This window comes from Stenella coeruleoalba (assembly GCF_951394435.1).
Source record: "Stenella coeruleoalba genome assembly, chromosome: 3".
In the NCBI taxonomy this organism is placed as follows: domain Eukaryota; kingdom Metazoa; phylum Chordata; class Mammalia; order Artiodactyla; family Delphinidae; genus Stenella; species Stenella coeruleoalba.
The window spans coordinates 123,971,258-123,989,892 of record NC_137148.1 but is presented as its reverse complement, the minus strand read 5'-3'; the positions used below and the strand labels follow the sequence as shown (position 1 = coordinate 123,989,892).

General features: G+C 35.3%; 1 protein-coding gene across 4 annotated transcripts in view; it reads right to left on the bottom strand.

Moving 5' to 3' along the window:
* The window catches only part of SPINK5 (serine peptidase inhibitor Kazal type 5), a 323,807-nt gene that overhangs the window by 53,281 nt on the left and 251,891 nt on the right, over nt 1-18,635 (bottom strand). For 3 of the 4 annotated variants that reach the window (XM_079915720.1, XM_079915718.1, XM_079915719.1), the window contains 4 exons: nt 17,617-17,743; nt 16,286-16,311; nt 10,953-11,080; nt 9,030-9,099 (listed from right to left, as the gene is read on the bottom strand). In XM_079915720.1, the coding sequence (XP_079771846.1) occupies nt 9,030-9,099; nt 10,953-11,080; nt 16,286-16,311; nt 17,617-17,671 (279 nt within the window). In that variant the 5' untranslated portion in view covers nt 17,672-17,743. The remainder of the gene's footprint in view (nt 1-9,029; nt 9,100-10,952; nt 11,081-16,285; nt 16,312-17,616; nt 17,744-18,635) is intronic. The other variant, XM_079915721.1, reaches the window with a different exon arrangement.

Below are 18,635 nucleotides of genomic sequence, written 5' to 3'. Positions count from 1 at the left end.
GGCTATTTTAAATATAGTGTCAAGAAAGATCTTTCTGCAAAGGTAACATTTGAGGTGAGATGGCATTAATGAGGAGGAGCCGGGCATTAAAGACTTGTGGAAAGAACATTCCAGACATGGAGAACTGCAGCTGCAAAAGATTTGTGATAGGAACTAGATTCTCCTGTTTAAGGGGCAGAAAGAAGAGAAGTGTGTTTGGAGCATAAGGAAAAAGCAGGAGCGTAAGGAAAAGCTGCTGATTTTCTCTCAAAAATCATTTCTGGAGAAATTGCAGAAGCATGGGGATAGGGATCCAAGCAATCAACTTGGGGCCATCACTCCTCTCCCGCTTCACCAGTGAAACCAACAGCAGCCTACTAGGTCACAGATGTTGGCAGGGTGATGGACAGATCAAAAGCCCAGCTGGGAGGTGATGAAAACAGGTGTAAGCGTTTACTACTCCACCTCCTCCTCCTCCAAACCCCAAGGGCTGGTGGATCACAGCCTACAGTGAACAATTCTTCCTGATGCTGACAATTTCTGAGAGCTTACAGATGGATTCTTGACATGCTGAAGTGGCAGCAAACTGGAGTTAACACTGGTTCTAGAACCTTCAGCTCTGAGTCTTATCCTTTGTCCTCTCCTGACACTTACCAGGAGAGGCAGAGGCTGAAGCTTGGCTTCAGTATTTTCTAACTCACCTTAGCAGAAAAAAATTTACTACAGAAAAATTAAAAAGCCCACAAATATTATAATAGGATAAGAAAAGATACAAGGCAAAAGTGAATAAGAAGAGAGCAGAAGCAAAAATATTAATATATAGAATTCAGTCCCAAATGCATCATAAGTAACAAAGAAGGACATTACATAAAGTAAAAGGAAGAAAAGAACAAGAAGGTATAATAATCATGAGCATACAGTCAATAATACAGGCTCTAAATATGTCAAGTGATAACCAATATAATTAAATAAATCAATAACTGGTGTTAGAGTTTTTAGCACACACTTCTCAGAAGCTGATATATCAAAGGAAAAAATTAAGGTACTTAAGTCATTAGATTTTAATAGAAAACTACATCGAAGAAACAGAAAATAAACCTTTTTTCAGAAGATATAAAACATTTATAAAAGTAGAATATTTATCAGGCCACAAAGAAAGTCTTAGGAAATTCCAAAGGATCAGTGTCATATGGCCCATGTTCTTTGACCACAATTCAATAAACAAGTTAATTTAAAATGGAAAAAAAGTACCACATATTTGTAAATCAAATAATGTGTTACTAAATAAATTTGGGAGGGAGGAAAGTTAAGAAATATTTGGCAAAGAATGACAAATGAAAACACTTCAAGTACAAATCTGAGACAAATGAACACTGATACCTTCAAATACACTTGTCATGAAATTTAGAAAGTTAAAATTTAAAGACTAAGTATTGCTCAATTCACTGTAAAATGAGCAGCAGAGCAAATAGGAATGAATAACATAAAGAACAGAAACTACAGAGAAAATTAATAAAAAAGCTAATGTTATAGTTTTCTAGTACAACTGATAAAAAAAAGAAAGAGAAGATGACAATTTAAAAATATATATAGTGATATTGGAAATAACTGAACATTAAGAAATAATACAATGAAAGCATATTGTGAGTATCCATATGCTAATGCATTTGAAAACCAAAATGGAGACATGGCTACAAAAAAAGTAGAAAATACCTCCGCTGGTGTCCTAAGCAGGAGGAAAGTTGAACGTATCAATAAGTATATTAACTAATTGATATACTGGTCTGAGATATTCTCTCCCCAAAATGCCCCATTTCTAATAGACTTAAAATACATTTTTCTAAAACTCTGAATTTAAGGAGTATGTACTGGAGACATAGTTGGGGTTTTTTCTTTTTGGCATATAATAGTCTCAGCCTTTTGATTGGGATGTTAAAACCATTTACAGTTAATATAATTATCGATAGGATTGTATTTACATATGCTATGTTTCTATTTGTTTTTAATATACTCTTGTTCTTTTTACTTCTCTATTCTTCCACTATTGCCTTCTTTTTGGGTTAAATATTACTAGTGCGTCTTTTTTATTCTCCTGCTGATTTTATGCATTTATTATACATGTCATTTTCTGATCGGTTACTCTAGTGATTACAATAAGCATCCTAATTTATCACAATCTACTACCAATTAATACTTAATTCTAGTAAAATATAGAAACTTGGCCCCAATTGTAGCTCTATTTTCTCTGTCTCCTTTCGTACTGTAACTATCATACATGTTATATTTGTACACCCAATAAAACAGCATTATAATCACTGCTATATACAATATTATATCTTTAAAAGAAGCTAGGTGAAAATAAGGGACATATATTTATAGAGTACTTCATATTAACCCCTATATTTACCATTTCTGGTGCTTTTTATTTCTTTTTCTAATTTCAAGTTACCATCTGGTGGTCATTCCTTTAAAGAACTTTATTATTACTTATAAGACAGATCTGTTAGCAACAAATTCTCTCAGATTTCATTGATATGGGAATATCTTCATTTTGCCTTAATTTTATAGGGTAATTTTTGTGGATATAGAATATTGGTTAACATTTTTTTTCTTTCAGCCCTTTGAGCATCTCTTTCCATTGCCTTCTGACCTTCATTATTTTAAATGAGAAGCCAGTCATATATAATGGGTTATTTTTCTTTTGCTACTTTTAAAACTTTCTCTTGATCTCAACATTTTGATCATAATGAGCCCAAGTGTAGATCTCTTTGATTTGTTCCATTTAGAGTTTGTTGAAATTCTTGAATATAAAGATTCATTCTTTCATCAAATTTGATACATTTTAGGCTGTTATTCGTTCAAATAATTTTTCTATCCAGTCTCTGTCTTCTATTTCTGGCATTCCTATTTCACATATACTGGCATTCTTGATGTCTCAAGGACTCTGCGACTCTGTGCAATTTTTGTCAATATTTTTTCCTTCTGTACTTCTTTTGTTAAACTTTATTAATCTTTCTTCAAGTTTACTAATTCTTCTTTTACTATACAATCTCAAAGCTGCTTTTGAGCCTTTCTACTGAATTTTTAAAACTTGACTTATTGTGCCCTTCATCTCCAGAATTTTCATTTGGTTATATATATACATACATATATATGTGTATATATATATATATATATATATATATATACACATATACAAGTGTATATGAGGGTGTTATATATAACTTTTCACTGAAAATCTCTATTCATTGTTATTACATTTTCCTTTAACTCTTCAAATATTGTTTTCTTTAGTGTTGGACACCTTATAAATAGCTTCTTTAAGTCTCTGTCTGTCAAACTAACATCTGGAACCACTCACACAGTTTCCATTAACATTTTTTCATGCCAACTATGGTTCATATATTCTATTTACTTTGCCTATTTCATAATTTTTGTTGAAAACTGGACATTATGGATAATATAGTTTAGCAACTCAATTTATTCCAAAGATGATTTTCGCTGTTTTATTGTTTGCTTCTTTGGTTGAGCTAAATCTCTGATCTCTTGCTCTCCCACAGTGTGCAGCTGTTGATGTGTATGCTAAGAAAATGTTTATTCAGTCATACCTTTGTATCCATTGGGGGAGTGGTTCCAAGACCCCCATGGATACCAAAATCCATAGATACTAAAGTCCCTTATATAAACTATGCACATCCTCCTGTATACTTTAAATTATCTCTAGATTACTTACAATACCTAACACAATTTAAGTGCTATGTAAATAGTTGTAAGTACAATATAAATACTATGTAAATAGTGGCCAGCATGGGGCAAATTCAAGATTTGCTTTTTGGAACTTTCTGGAGTTTGTTTGTTTTTAATATTTTTGGTCTGTGATTGCCTGAATCCATGAATGTGGAACCCACAGACATGGAGGGATGACTGTAGTTTTTTGGTTTTTTTAAGCCTGACTTTTTAGGTTTTTTCTCCCTGGATCTGTGTAACTTAGCAGTAGGCCAATGATTAGACAGAGTTTATGCTCAAGCTAGTAAGGTGTCTATCCTCCACAGATGGACCTGTGTATGTAGGAGAGGGTATTCAAATTTCAGGCTACTTTTACGTCTACCCTAGCATTTGCTTTCCACTGGGATTTTCTTGTGTCTTCTAAGTGCTTGCACACATCCCTATGATTGTCCAGGACTTTATGAATTGCTTAGTCCCTTTTTGTCTCTGCTGCCCTGTTATGAAGACATAGCCAGAAATATGCTTACTGCTATAACCTAAGATCATTCTCCTTACTGGAGTAACCAAAAATATCTCTGGATATGTCAGTTGCCCACTACTCAAAATTAAATAAACCCCTTTCAACATTTGCAGTGCAGTTGCTGATCCACATAGCCTGCTCTGTTTTGGTAGACCCTCCATATCAACCAAGCCATGGGAGTGAGATGGGACTATCATTAAGCAAGAACATCATAGAATCCCATTGCTCTTACCCAGAGTTCAACAGTTTTTCAAGCATAACTGATTGTCAGATTAACATAGGCTGCTGGTCAATTTCCAGAATGCTAAAATGGTTGTTTTACTCAATTTTGTGTAGCCTTATAGTTGTTCTTTGGGGAGGGAATTAGCTGACCTCCTTATTCAGCAATAGTCTGAAGTGCCACCCCCTCAGGGTAATTTTATATTGATTCCCAAACCAGATAACAATAATTAGCAAGGGGAAAGTATAGACTCATTTTACTTACAAAAATAGTTTCAAATTTTCTAAATAATAACTATGCAAATTCAACAGTGTATTAAAAAATGCATTACGATTATGATTTACCCTAAGAAAATAATAATGATTTAACATTTAGCATGGTTATCAAAAAATGTATTATGTTAATAGACTGAAAGAGAAAAATTGTAAAATTATTTCAATAGTTGCAGAGAAGGCATGTGATAATGATCAAAACATATTCAGAAGAATAAAAACAGAAAGGAACTTCTAAACTTACTAAAGTTTATAGAAAAACACCTATGGTAAACAATATACTTAATGGAGAAACTTTGGCTATATTGCATTTAATATAGGCAGAGAAAGGGCAGATTGAAGTCCATTATCATTGCTACTGTTGAACTACTGTATTGAACTCTAGATCCTCACCAATGATATAAGGAAAGAAAAAGAAAGAAGTGACAAGATTGAAAAGGAAGTTATAAAGCTTCTATTATTTGCAGATGATGTGATCAACTTACAAGAAAAAGACAACAGAATTAAAAGATAAATTATAAGAATTAACAAGATATCATAAAGGTTTTTAACAGAAGATAAACCTATAGAAATCAATAGAATTTGTCTATGCCAACAATAATCAGATATAAATACCATAAACAACAAAATACCACTCAAAAGAGCAATAAAATTACAAATTTTCTAGGTATTGGCAAAAAATACCTGTGGAGAATATTTTATAGATTTCATAAGATACACAAAAGTTATATGAATTAATAAGATATTCTATGCCTTTGACTTGGGCACGTTACTATTGTAGAAAGTCAATTTTACCCAAATTAATTTATAAATTCTCTGTAGCCTTTACCACATTGAGTTCTCAAACTCAAGTTGGATTTTTAATAAACTTAGTAAATTTTTTATTTCAAATATATATGTGGAAAAATATATATCTGTGCATAGGTAAGTCAACTTTGAAAAAGTGAGATAAGAAAGGGGACTTGTCTTATTAGTTATTAAAGAAATGAACAATATGAACAAAAAAGGGAACTTAGAAACACATACACACCTATGAATTTAATATCCTACAAAGTTGGCAACTTAAATCAATGAGAAACACTGAATGAATGAATTGATCAATTAAAAAACAAAAGTTTCTACATAGGCCAAAGATGTTAGTGATTAGAAATTATGGAGGATTTCAGAAAACTTGGGTGGTAGGAATGGAAATCATGAAAAGGAGTCAAATTGGAATATACGTTGGATGCAAAACCAAGACTTGTTGATGGATTGCATATCAGAGTCATAAGGTTAAAGGATGACATACATAGTAATGAAGAATAAATTGATGATGCAAGAGAGAGAGGATGTCTATAGGAGGAAACTTCTTGAACAAAGCATCTTATTCTGAGAGTAAGAAGCAGGGTTAATTTTCTTTTTATTAACATCTTTATTAGAGTATAATTGCTTTACAGTGGTGTGTTGGTTTCTGCTTTACAACAGTGAATCAGCTATACATATACATATATACCCATATCTCCTTCCTCTTGAGTCTCCCTCCCACCTTCCCTATCCCACCCCTCTAGGTGGTCAGAAAGCACTGAGCTGATCTCCCTGTGCTATGCGGCTGCTTCCCACTAGCTATCTATTTTACATTTGGTAGTATATGTAAGTCCATGCCACTCTCTCACTTCATCCCAGCTTACCCTTCCCCCTCCCTGTGTCCACAAGTCCATTCTCTACCTCTGCATCTTTATTCCTGTTCTGCCCCTAGGTTCATCAGAACCAATTTTTTCTTAGATTCCATACATATGTGTCAGCATACGGTATTTGTTTTTCTCTTTCTGACTTACTTCACTCTGTATGACAGACTCTAGGTCCATCCACCTCACTACAAATAACTCAATTTCGTTTCTTTTTATGGCTGAGTAATATTCCATTGTATATATATGCCACATCTTCTTTATCCATTCAGCTGTCAATGGACACTTAGGTTGCTTCCATGTCCTGGCTATTGTAAAGAGAGCTGCAATGAACACTGTGGTACATGACTCTTCTTGAATTATGGCTTTCTCAGGGTATATGCCCAGTAGTGGGATTGCTGGGTCGTATGGTAGTTCTAGTTTTAGTTTTTTAAGGAAATGCCATACTGTTCTCCATAGTGGCTGTATCAATTTACATTCCTACCAACAGTGCAAGAGGATACAAGACGAAAAGACAACCCTCAGAATGGGAGAAAATATTTGCAAATGAAGCAACTGACAAAGGATTAATTTCCAAAATTTACAAGCAGTTCATGCAGCTTAATATCTAAAAAACAAACAACCCAATCCAAAAATGGGCAGAAGACCAAATAGACATTTCTCCAAAGAAGATGTACAGATTGCCAACACACACATGAAAGAATGTTCAGCATCACTAATCATTAGAGGAATGCAAATCAAAACTACAATGAGAAAAAAAAAAAAAACTACAATGAGGTATCACCTCACACCAGTCAGAATGGCCATAATCAAAAAATCTACAAACAATAAATGCTGGAGAGGGTGTGGAGAAAAGGGTTAATTTTTGATGGGAAAAATCTAAGCAGAGAAAGTAGATTGTTTTCTTTTACAGTTAAGAGGAAAATAACAACAATAAAAATATACTATAATTGCATTAATCTATTCACACACAGACAAGTAAACATCTAGACAGAAATTACTTGAAGGCAAACAGCTAAATATTAACTGCCTTAATTTATAAGTAAATAATTTCCTAGGTAGCAAAACATGTAACCATAGGAACTTTATCTAGAGGTCAAAATTATAATTCAGGCATAAAATGGTAACAGAGAAGTATAATGTCTTAATATTCTATCATTTTATTTCTTAAAAATCCTATTTCATTAAAATTCAGTAAATGTGTGTCTACATATGAAAACGTACCACTAGTAATGTTTTAAAACAGTAGGTTTAAGAATGGTGTGTGTGTGTGTGTATGTATTGGGGGGATTTTTGTTTGTCACTTTCTTGTATTTTATATTTTTAAACACCAATGATATATCAGTTTTTCAGGAAGAAAAAAGAGGAGGAGGAAGAGAATGGATTTTATAGCATAAGCCTCTCTCTAAATGTCACAAAGAAAGGCAGATTTGAAAAGTATCAGTAAAGTTTTCTGACCCTCACAGATTTGGGGGAACATAGAAGCAGCTCCCTTTTGCTCAAAGAGTTTGTAGTTATTGACCAATTGTGTGGTGACTATGTTATTGTTTTAAAAGTGAGACTGGTTGAGCCCGGGCAAAGATTTGGTTGACTCGGTCTACTGCGGAGGCTGAGGTGCTCAGACAGTCCTGAGTAACACTGACAAGGAGAATGGTAGCTTGGTTAGACCAGGGATATTCATGTAATTTGGGTGTGCCTTCCCTGACTGATCATTTTAGTTATGTGTCAGAGGCAGGAGAGGAGGAAGAGAAAGAAGATATTGGAGAAGAAGCTACATAGGAGACCTGGAATAATATGAGTAGTTGTCAGAATACCTGGCAATAGCCCCAGCTTTGTCAATAACTTATTGTAAGACATCGTAGACAGAGAGTTCAACAAGTCTGGGCCTATAACTTTTATTTTTTTGTATAAATAAGAATTTTTGTATAATAAAAAATTATTTATAAAGGGAAATGGTTATGTGTTGGGTTGCATCTGTATAGTTTCTTTCATTTTATTTAATTAAAATTTTTTTTTTACCACAGAACAGTTTTCTCCAACAAATATTAGCCTGAATCCCAATTTGCAAAACAGATATAAATAAGCAAGTCTACTTGAATTAGGAGAAATCTCCAAGTATTAGAAAATATGTTCAGTCAGAAGAGAAAGAGGAAAAGAGAAAGGAAATAAAATGAGTCAAATGTCTGCTAACACATGTTAAACATTGTAGCTGGCTTTTAAAAGTTAGTTTCTCATTTGATCCACATTCCATTTCACAGGTGAAAAAACTGAGACCCAGGTATACATAAATTGTCCGAATTCTGAGACTTGAACTTAAGTTCTACAGTCCCGTGAATTCTCTTGTTGGAGCTAAGACAGGACAGTAGAAATGAGAAACGGCCGTGGAAGGCAGACATCACACTGGCTTACACCACCTCTTAGCATCTGTCAGTGCCCCAGATGTTTTCAGAGAGTTGGGTCATGGGTTGGACCTATGGACAAGCTGTACCAGATATTTAGCCTACCCCTGGACTACGCCATGTTCCCTCCCTTCTAAGTAGCTGGCCTCACAACAGGTATGACCTAGTAATTAAGAAATAAAGAGATCTGAATAGAGTTGAACATAATCTCTAAAGCAAATATGACAAGTTGACTCCAAATAGTCTCACCTTTGCTGGGGCAGTAGCCCTGGCTCTTGCTAAATGCCTGGCCCTTCTCTGGGATTTTGCTTCTTTTTCTCTGGAAGATAGCAAAGAACAGAATAGCTCAGATATGCTTGACCAATTTTAGGTCTAACATCATACATGGTAAACTTAATTTTGGCTATTCTTCTCAGCTTAATCTAGCTTGTCAGAAGTGGCGGTATGTCTGGAAATAACCACAGGTACTGTAAATCTCTCCTCAGGGCTGAAATATATCTCAAATGTGGTTCTATTAAAGGCAAGAATCTTTACTGTTAACTGTATAACTGATTACCCACCTTAAATACTTCCATCATCCAGGTGGTCACCAACTCTAAAAGCCATTTATATCATTTTTGGAATGCTCTCTTTGAAAGACCATATTCAGATTGATCCAAAATCTACCCACCTGTCCTGGTCTGAGGTTCCAATCTCTAAGGACCCACAGAGCAAATTCAGCAATTTAAAGATAACTTTAATGCCTCATACAGTCTCCTCCTTTCCAGGTTAAGAAGCCAAGTTTATCCCAATATAATTTACATAAGTAATAAAGATAATAATTGCGTGAGTGACCTCAAAGTGATAAATAACCCGCCTTGTATGTCTAAAGGCATTTAATTTTTATTTTAAATTATTTTTCAATAAATTTATTCTATTTATAGTTTCAGTCTCCTAACAAAACATCCTATGTAACAAGGAGGAAACTCTTTAGTAAATATTACACCTGCTGGTTTACATTCAGCTTTCAAGAGGCTAAGAAAGGATTGTTCAACTTGCCCTGGGAGTCCTTCCTCCCTAAATTTTGCCCTGCCTTCCTTCATCTTCCTACAGTGTCTTCATTAGGAGCAGCACATGTGATCAGAGCTTTGTTATCCCAATATCAATGACTATGTCAGATTAAATGCCTTGACACATTACCAACTTGGCATTTTAAAAGCTGATTATAATATAATTATCTTCAGTGGGTAAGTTTTGTGTTGGCTTGGTACCAGAGTTGAAGGTTTTTTTTTTTTTTTTGTGGTACGCGGGCCTCTCACTGTTGTGGCCTCTCCCGTTGTGGAGCACAGGCTCCGGACGCGCAGGCTCAGTGGCCATGGCTCACGGGCCTAGCCGCTCCACGGCATGTGGGATCTTCCCGGACCGGGCCACGAACCCGTGTCCCCTGCATCGGCAGGCGGACTCTCAACCACTGCACCACCAGGGAAGCCCCCAGAGTTGAAGTTTTGATGGTGGTCAGAAACCGAGAATGAATTCCCTGTTCAAAACCAAATTCGGTCCCTTTGATTTGAGGACTTGCAACTGATAACTCAAGCCTTTACCACCTATGGAGTGTCACTGGAGAGAAGGAAATAGTTAAGAAGCATTGCAAAGATGTCAGTAAACCTCCAGGATATTAATTCTTTCTGAGTTGTGGGGAGTTGGAAGCCACAGTCAATCCTAGGGTCCGTCTCATGCTAGCATAATCCTAGATGTCTGAAGACACTGGCAGCTCACAGAGTCAGGGTGTATCCTGATTCTCCTGGTTGGCTCTCACAAGAAGAGTCTGGCATCATTCTCAGGGGTACAACAGAGTCAGGTCTTAACAGGCTCAAGAATTCTTTTCTCCCAGGGTCAGAAAACTCAACTTGGAAGTACATCCTCAAAAAACTATTAAGTGTTGCATGAGGTACTGATACCAGGCCCTCTGGGATATTTTGGAATACCATGAGTTATTATTAAAATCTTTCAGAGTGGGTGGCATTTATCCAACTTTACTTGATGGTAGCTATCACAGTGATCTGCTAAGCATTTTTATTTACCCACTTAGATTTAGAAAAGTATATTTGACAGAAAATAAAAATAATACATTTAGTAGTTCAGAGAATAACTTGTAACTCAAAACACTTGAAAGAAAGATTGAACTTTACTCACAATATCATTTTGCATGTGGCACATTTGTTGATGAACACTATTCCATCAGAGCTTTGAAAAAGGTTTTTATCTCGGGAACAGAACAGTTTTCCATTTTTCATCAGTGCCCTATATTCATTGCATGTTTCCTTAGGAAAATATGAAAAAAGTGCTTACAGAAATCTCATCAAAGCAAGACTTTACCTTCTAAGAACAATATTATTTCATGACCACCACCCGCTTTGTATGGAAGACATTCACTCAGGTGATACAGATAATACAAAATAAAAGTAATGAATCTGGATTGTCTGTTGGAGATTGAAAATTCACCTAAAAGCATTCATCTAAAGTCATTAGTGAAATGGAAAGAACAAGGGACTTGGAGTCAAAAGATCTGAGCTTATCTTCCAGGGTTCTCACTTACAAGCCCAATAGCCATAGAAAATGAACTTCTCAAAGGCTCATTTACTCTATCTGTAAAAACAGAGGATATAAGTATATGTGTTTCACAAGTTTCGTGTGGATTAAATATCATAAGCATGTAAATCCCTCAAAGAGTGCCTGATACATAGCAGATATTCAATAATTAGATTCTCTACCTCTCCTCTTCCTCCTGCTTTATTATTATAGTTGTTGTTGCTATTGCCATTATTATTGGAATATGCTAAGATGATGCATATAAAATACCTAGCACACAGTTCAATAATATTGGCCATTAAAAGGTATATGAAAATGTTGCAATATATTTGATGAAGGCCTGCTATATGTCACTCACTTTTTTTCTAGGAGCTTAACATTAATGGTGCATTTGCACTACTTAGTAAAGTACTGATTTAAAATGTTATACTACCTATTAGTTTAGGAAATCCACTGGTCCTTTAAAGCCTTTGTAATCTATGTTTTCTTTTTTTTTTCTTTTGGTTTTTTGTTTTGTTTTGACTTTGAAAATACAAAGCATAAAGATCCTCGCACCAGAAAATATAAGTAAATCAATCAAGCCTTTGCTCCAACTCTGACATAGGCAACCTCTTCCAAAGGACAGATTATAGAATTCTATTCAGCCTCCTATATCTTCATAATAATCATTCAGTTAATCAACAAACACTTATTATGAGGATGCTATACTTTCCTGGGTGTCATGGATACAGCAATAAATAAGGCAGGAAGGATCCTTGCCTAAATGGTGCTTACCATCTAATGGATAATGATGTAACTAACCTAGCATCCTATAAACAGGAGGCAGTTGGTAGCACTTGCAGAATAAATGATTAATGGTGAAGAAGAATAAATAATTTCAGAGACCAGCCCTAGGAAATTTCGCTAAGGGTGACCTACTAAAACATCTCTAAGAGTATTACCACCACCCAGTGATCTTATCTGAGTAGCAGAGCAATAATTTCTGGCAACAGACTGACAACGGGGCCTCTTGAGATCCGTGTCTGGTCTCTGATTCTATAGTATCTTATGCCAGTATTGCAAGTTACTGCTTAGCTGGCTGGATATAACTGATTCTATAAAGTCCAGATAAAAACATTGTCATAGAACCAGAGAACAGCCTGGTGACTCTGTAATAGAAATATATCCCTTGTGAGGTGGGTCTTAAAGAAAGTGCTGAAAACAAAGATTCATGATAACACTAGAATAAAGCTTTAAATAGTTTTTAGTGGTCAACTGAAAAAGAACATTCTCAATCAAGATAATTCCTGAATTGGACTTCTCCTGTGTCATAATTAGAAAAATACCTAAATCCTAGAAAGACACACTTTTATTTTTATATGAATGGACAACTGAGTCCCAGAGAACAGGTAAGAAATTTGTTCACAGTTTGTAATTAGTAAAGATGGAACTCGATGCTATTTTTCTGAGTTATGAGGTTATCCAGTGTGTTCTTTTGGGAAATAGGAAAAGGCCATAAAAATTGAAATCAGCAGTTGTGTTTTTCTCTGGGAAAAAGGAAATAACCTCCCAATGACCATAATAGAGAGGGCTGAAACAGGAACAGGTCTGGACCGTAAAGGAATCCTGAGTTGGTGAGATGACTTCCCAGCAACCGATTACTTGCAATCTAACTTCCAGTCTTTGGCTCATTTTTGTTTTGTTTTGTTTGCTTTAGTTGCTCTTTGTGTTTTCTCCACTTGTCTCAGAGAAACTGGAGCCCTGTAGGGCCAAGCTCTTTCTGTTTTCCTTCACTGGCTGTGATATTGCCCAGTGTTTTCCATTTTTCCTCCCCAGGCATCACCATAAACCCCTCAGGAGCTGGCATCACCCCTGCTCTGTGTTAGAGCATCATCAAGGTTGCCATGGCTTCGTATTAACTCTTCTGGGATGACAAATTTAAGCATATGGTAAAGATCCTTGCAGATTACTCCAGTGCTTTTCTGTGCTATTCTGGCTCATGTTTGTAAAATTCAACATGTTTTTATGTTGTACTAGAAAGAACTTGAGCTACTGAACTTGGAAAATAAAATTTCCAGCACTATAAGAAAGACTAAATTAATAGTTTTCATTTCTGACAAAATATCCAAAGACTATGATCAGAAATATTTCCAGATAAATAATTATGTTTTATATTCTTTTTTGCTTATGCCAACACGAGAGGTGGCTAAATTTGTTTTTTAAATGTTTTTCAGTGAAATAGAGTTCAACAGTATGAGAAATATCAGTGCAAAACTTGAAATATCCACCGAAACTACTACCCATTATCATAGACACTGAAAAAAGAAAATCATGGCTTCATGCTCAGTAAGATTTACACAATACCCTTCTTTTTCCAGTATGAAATATCCAAATGAGCATGCTCTTCGATTCTCAAAAATCCAGGCTTTTTTTCTACCCTACCATCCCACTCTACTTAGGCAATAGAAGTTTCTGAACCTCTCTTTAATCAGCAAACTTAAATGTAAGGCCAGAAACTATCAAACTCTTAGAGGAAAACATAGGCAGGACACTCTATGACATAAATCACAGCAAGGTCCTTTTTGACCCACGTCCTAGAGAAATGGAAATAAAAACAAAAGTAAACAAATGGGACCTAATGAAACTTCAAAGCTTTTGCGCAGCAAAGGAAACCATAAAGAAGACCAAAAGACAACCCTCAGAATGGGAGAAAATATTTGCAAATGAAGCAACTGACAAAGGATTAATCTCCAAAATTTATAAGCAGCTCATGCAGCTTAATAACAAAAAAACAAACAACCCAATTCAAAAATGGGCAGAAGACCTAAATAGACATTTCTCCAAAGAAGATATACAGAGTGCCAACAAACACATGAAAGAATGCTCAACATCACTAATCATTAGAGAAATGCAAATCAAAACTACAATGAGATATCATCTCACACCAGTCAGAATGGCCATCATCAAAAAATCTACAAACAATAAATGCTGGAGAGGGTGTGGAGAAAAGGGAACCCTCTTACACTGTTGGTGGGAATGTAAATTGATACAGCCACTGTGGAGAACAGTATGGAGGTTCCTTAAAAAACTACAAATAGAACTACCATATGACCCAGCAATCCCACTACTGGGCATATACCCTGAGAAAACCATAATCCAAAAAGAGTCATGTACCAAAATGTTCATTGCAGCTCTATTTACAATAGCCCAGAGATGGAAACAACCTAAGTGTCCATCATTGGATGAATGGATAAAGAAGATGTGGCACATATATACAATGGAATATTACTCAGCCATAAAAAGAAACGAAATTGAGCTATTTGTAATGAGGTGGATAGACCTAGAGTCTGTCATACAGAGTGAAGTAAGTGAGAAAGAGAGAGACAAATACCGTATGCTAACACATATATATGGAATTTAAGAGAAAAAAAATGTCATGAAAAACCTAGGGGTGAAACAGGAATAAAGACACAGACTTACTACTAGAGAATGGACTTGAGGCTATGGGGAGGGGGAAGGGTAAACGGTGACAAAGCGAGAGAGAGGCATGGACATATATACACTACCAAACGTAAGGTAGATAGTTAGTGGGAAGCAGCCGCATAGCACAGGGAGATCAGCTCGGTGCTTTGTGACTGCCTGGAGGGGTGGGATAGGGAGGGTGGGAGGGAGGGAGACGCAAGCGGGAAGAGAAATGGGAACATATGTATATATATAACTGATTCATTTTGTTGTGAAGCTGAAACTAACACACCATTGTAAAGCAATTATACTCCAATAAAGATGTTAAAATGAAAAAAAAAACTTAAATGAAATAATAGAGACTATAATGGAATTCTCTAGAATATTCCTGTTTCTTTAAAAAAAAAGTAACAATAAAATACAGCAAGAGTATTTTAACCACATTTATAAGAGTTTTGGTGTAGAAAAGAATCTTTTTACTATTTTATTCTTTCAATGTTCGTGGTCTTTGAGAAACATAGCAAATACCTGCTACATAAGTAGAAATATTTTCAATCTGAAATAATGGCACAGTTGTGTGTGTGTGTGTGTGTGTGTGTGTGTGTATAATTGGCTCTTTCAACGTGTCTTTCAAATAGATTAAAAAATGTTTAATTTCTATAGAAAACGATTCCTTCATTTCTCAATCAAAAGATCCCTTAGAGTTGGTGCAGACCCTTCCAGAGTCAGGGCCTCTGCCATCACAGGTGCTTCTGCCTGGTCTGCTGAGAGTTACAAGTAACTTCATGATTCACTCCCACCTCACCTTTAGATCCATGTTCTAATGCTATCTTCTCAGAGAGAACTTACCTGACTATCTCATAAGAACTGATACCATCTCCATCCCCAGAAATTCCTGTCTTCCATCCTGCTTTATTTTTCTTCTAGCACTAATCATTATTTAATGTTGTATATATTTTACTAATTTACTTATTAACTTGTTTGTTTTCTTCCACTAAAATGTAAGCTCCATGACGGCAGCGTTCTTTTTTGTTTTTATATCCCTGGCATCTCAAACAGGATCTGACATACAATAGATGCTCAGTAAATATGTATTGAATGAAATATATACACTGACTATATACAAGATACAGACAGCCCCTTTTTGCATAATGATCACAAGAAAAGTTATTTCAGCTTCCTATGTGTATCATGACTTTTCAGCTGTTAAACTGAACAATAGTAATTCACTAGTGTGTTTGTTTATGGAATTTTAAAGCACTCCTTTAGTGTGGTAGATTGCCTCTTGCAGATATCCATTATCATTAAGACGTTGACTGGTGTGTGTGTGTGATTCATGTCTTGATTCATAAAGACCTGTTTCTGTGTTTTTAACAAAAGCTATTAGTACCCATGAGTATAATATATCTGTATTATAATATGAAGGTGTTGGCCACAGAACATTTTTCTTTAGGGATCTTGGAATGAATTCAATGAAGAGCAAAAGCAGGACTAACCTGATTTTCACCTTCACTGGCAGCATCTGGGACAAAAATACAGAAACCAAAGTTAAGGGAATGTAAAACATTTAATAAGTAAAACAATTACTGAGTGTAGTATCTTGCTTATTTTAATGGCAGTATATTTTAAAACCACAAATTGATTTGAACACATTAAAATTTACCACGGCAAATGAAGTGAGGGCACTGCACCAGGCAGTATATACAGTCAGAAAGATCTCTCGCTCATAAAGTTCCAATTACTTTGAAAAATCATACTTACTCATATGCTTTCTTACCCCCTCAAAATATCTGATTTCTAAAAGATCCTTTCAGAACAAAGTATTGCAGGCCTCTTTTAAAATTATAACATAGTACACATATCAAATATATCAATTATAGTTTTAAGGTATAGTGTAGCATAAAGTTTATATCATATATATACATAAAATTAAATTTTCTGAATTCTGGTAGCTCCGCCTCCTCATTATAGCCACAAAAATTAGAGATCTGGTAAATATTAAGATTAAACTCACAGACTAATATACTCTCTCATTAACAGACTTTTTTTGTACCCATACACTTTTTTAGGAAAGTGGGCATCATTTGTGTATAATGGTCTCCTCACTCTCCATCTCTGAGGTTTCCTTTTAAAATATGTAAATGCTTCATAGCAGGTTAAGTCTAGGCAATCTTGTGTTCCCTTCAAATTCAAATAGCAAAAGCAAAAACCTACTTCCTAGCTCCCACAGAAGTCCCTTACCAATTAGATGAAATATTTTCAATCCATTTAGGATTTGAAAACACAAAAATAAAATTTGCTAGAAAGCACTACTGCTTTAAAATAAAAACAGATGACTGAATTTGAGTTTTTAATGTTTTATTTACAAATATAGTATTAAAATATACATATTAAGTACATGTAAGTTTTAAATATCTGTTATACACATAATTCATATCAGCATCAATTCATAGGCTTAATATCCTACATATGTATAATATATATAATTCATATTGTTATGAACTTTTATGTTTGGTGAGGGGAATATGGAAAAGAATCTATTAGCTTTTCAGAATTAATGTTGAATTAATGGAAGGATTTCTGATGGATAAAAATTCAGATTATCTCAAACTACTTGTCATTTCTAAAGATAACATAGCTATAAAACCACGTATGTAATTCTTCAAAACTCTACATCTGGCAAGGTATTTCAGGGATATATATATATACACACATACATACATACATACATACACACACACACTGAAGAAGGAGGGAGAGAGACAAGTCCCTGTCCAGAGCTTTAGGATGTCTGGCAAGAGGCTTAGACTACAGGTAAATTGCTCACCTTGTATGAGGCAAAGAGCCAGGGTCAGAAGCATTGGCACTGCAGCTATCTTCATGTTGAAGACGATGTAAGTTGGTTACACGACTGCTCCTTGCATTGCTCACCAGCTGGTGCTCTAAGACTGAACCTGTGGAGATGCAGCTCATTTTTATAGTATACTATGGGTGACACCCACAACAACAGCCAAACTGTAAAACCAGTTGTTCAAGGTCATGCTAAACTTAATATACCACATCAATTTAGTTTCCATCTTTTAGGATCCTGTCAAGGTGGCAGATTTGAACAGATATTATTTCTAAAGTAGTTCTAATGTGTCTTCATGATACCTCCCCTAGAATGCAACAGATAATGTCCAAGGACCCTGCTCAAAGTTTAGTACTCCATAATCCTATATCAGAACTGAATTCCTCACCAACACCAGACACATTTCCTCATAGACAAACATGTTTCTAACTCAGCTCCCTTCATAAGTGGGAGGGGAGGGAAAAAGAAGACAGATGGGTTGTCCTACAAGCCAAGTAAAGATTTAAAGATTTCTACATCTGAAGAAAGCTGCATATAGCAAGAGCACCTAGGATTCCGTTTGCTTCCATCTGCATCTGTTCCAAAGTGTCTCAATTCAGTGTCACAGACACATATATAAGTTAGAATTGATGGGATCAAAGCCCCTTTAAATATTGTTCCAGAAAACTGATCTAAGGCTATCCAACGCTGAGATTGTGTCAATATTCCGAATCCCATCAAAGCTAGAATATTTCCCTTTCTTTTTTTCATGAATTAATTTCTTTCCTATAAAATATAATCATTGGTCTTAAGGTCTGTGCTATAAGCTTTATTTCTTTCCAGTGGGTTAGTGAAATTAGTGCCCATGGAAAACAAGTTCAAATTGCATGACTATCACAGGTTAGAAAATTGACTGTCTTAGCTTAATGGAAAAAGAATGGGACAGGGAGTCAGAAAATTTGTTTCTATTCCTGTCTTTGCAACTACACAGTGTAATGGAAATGAACCTGGCTTTG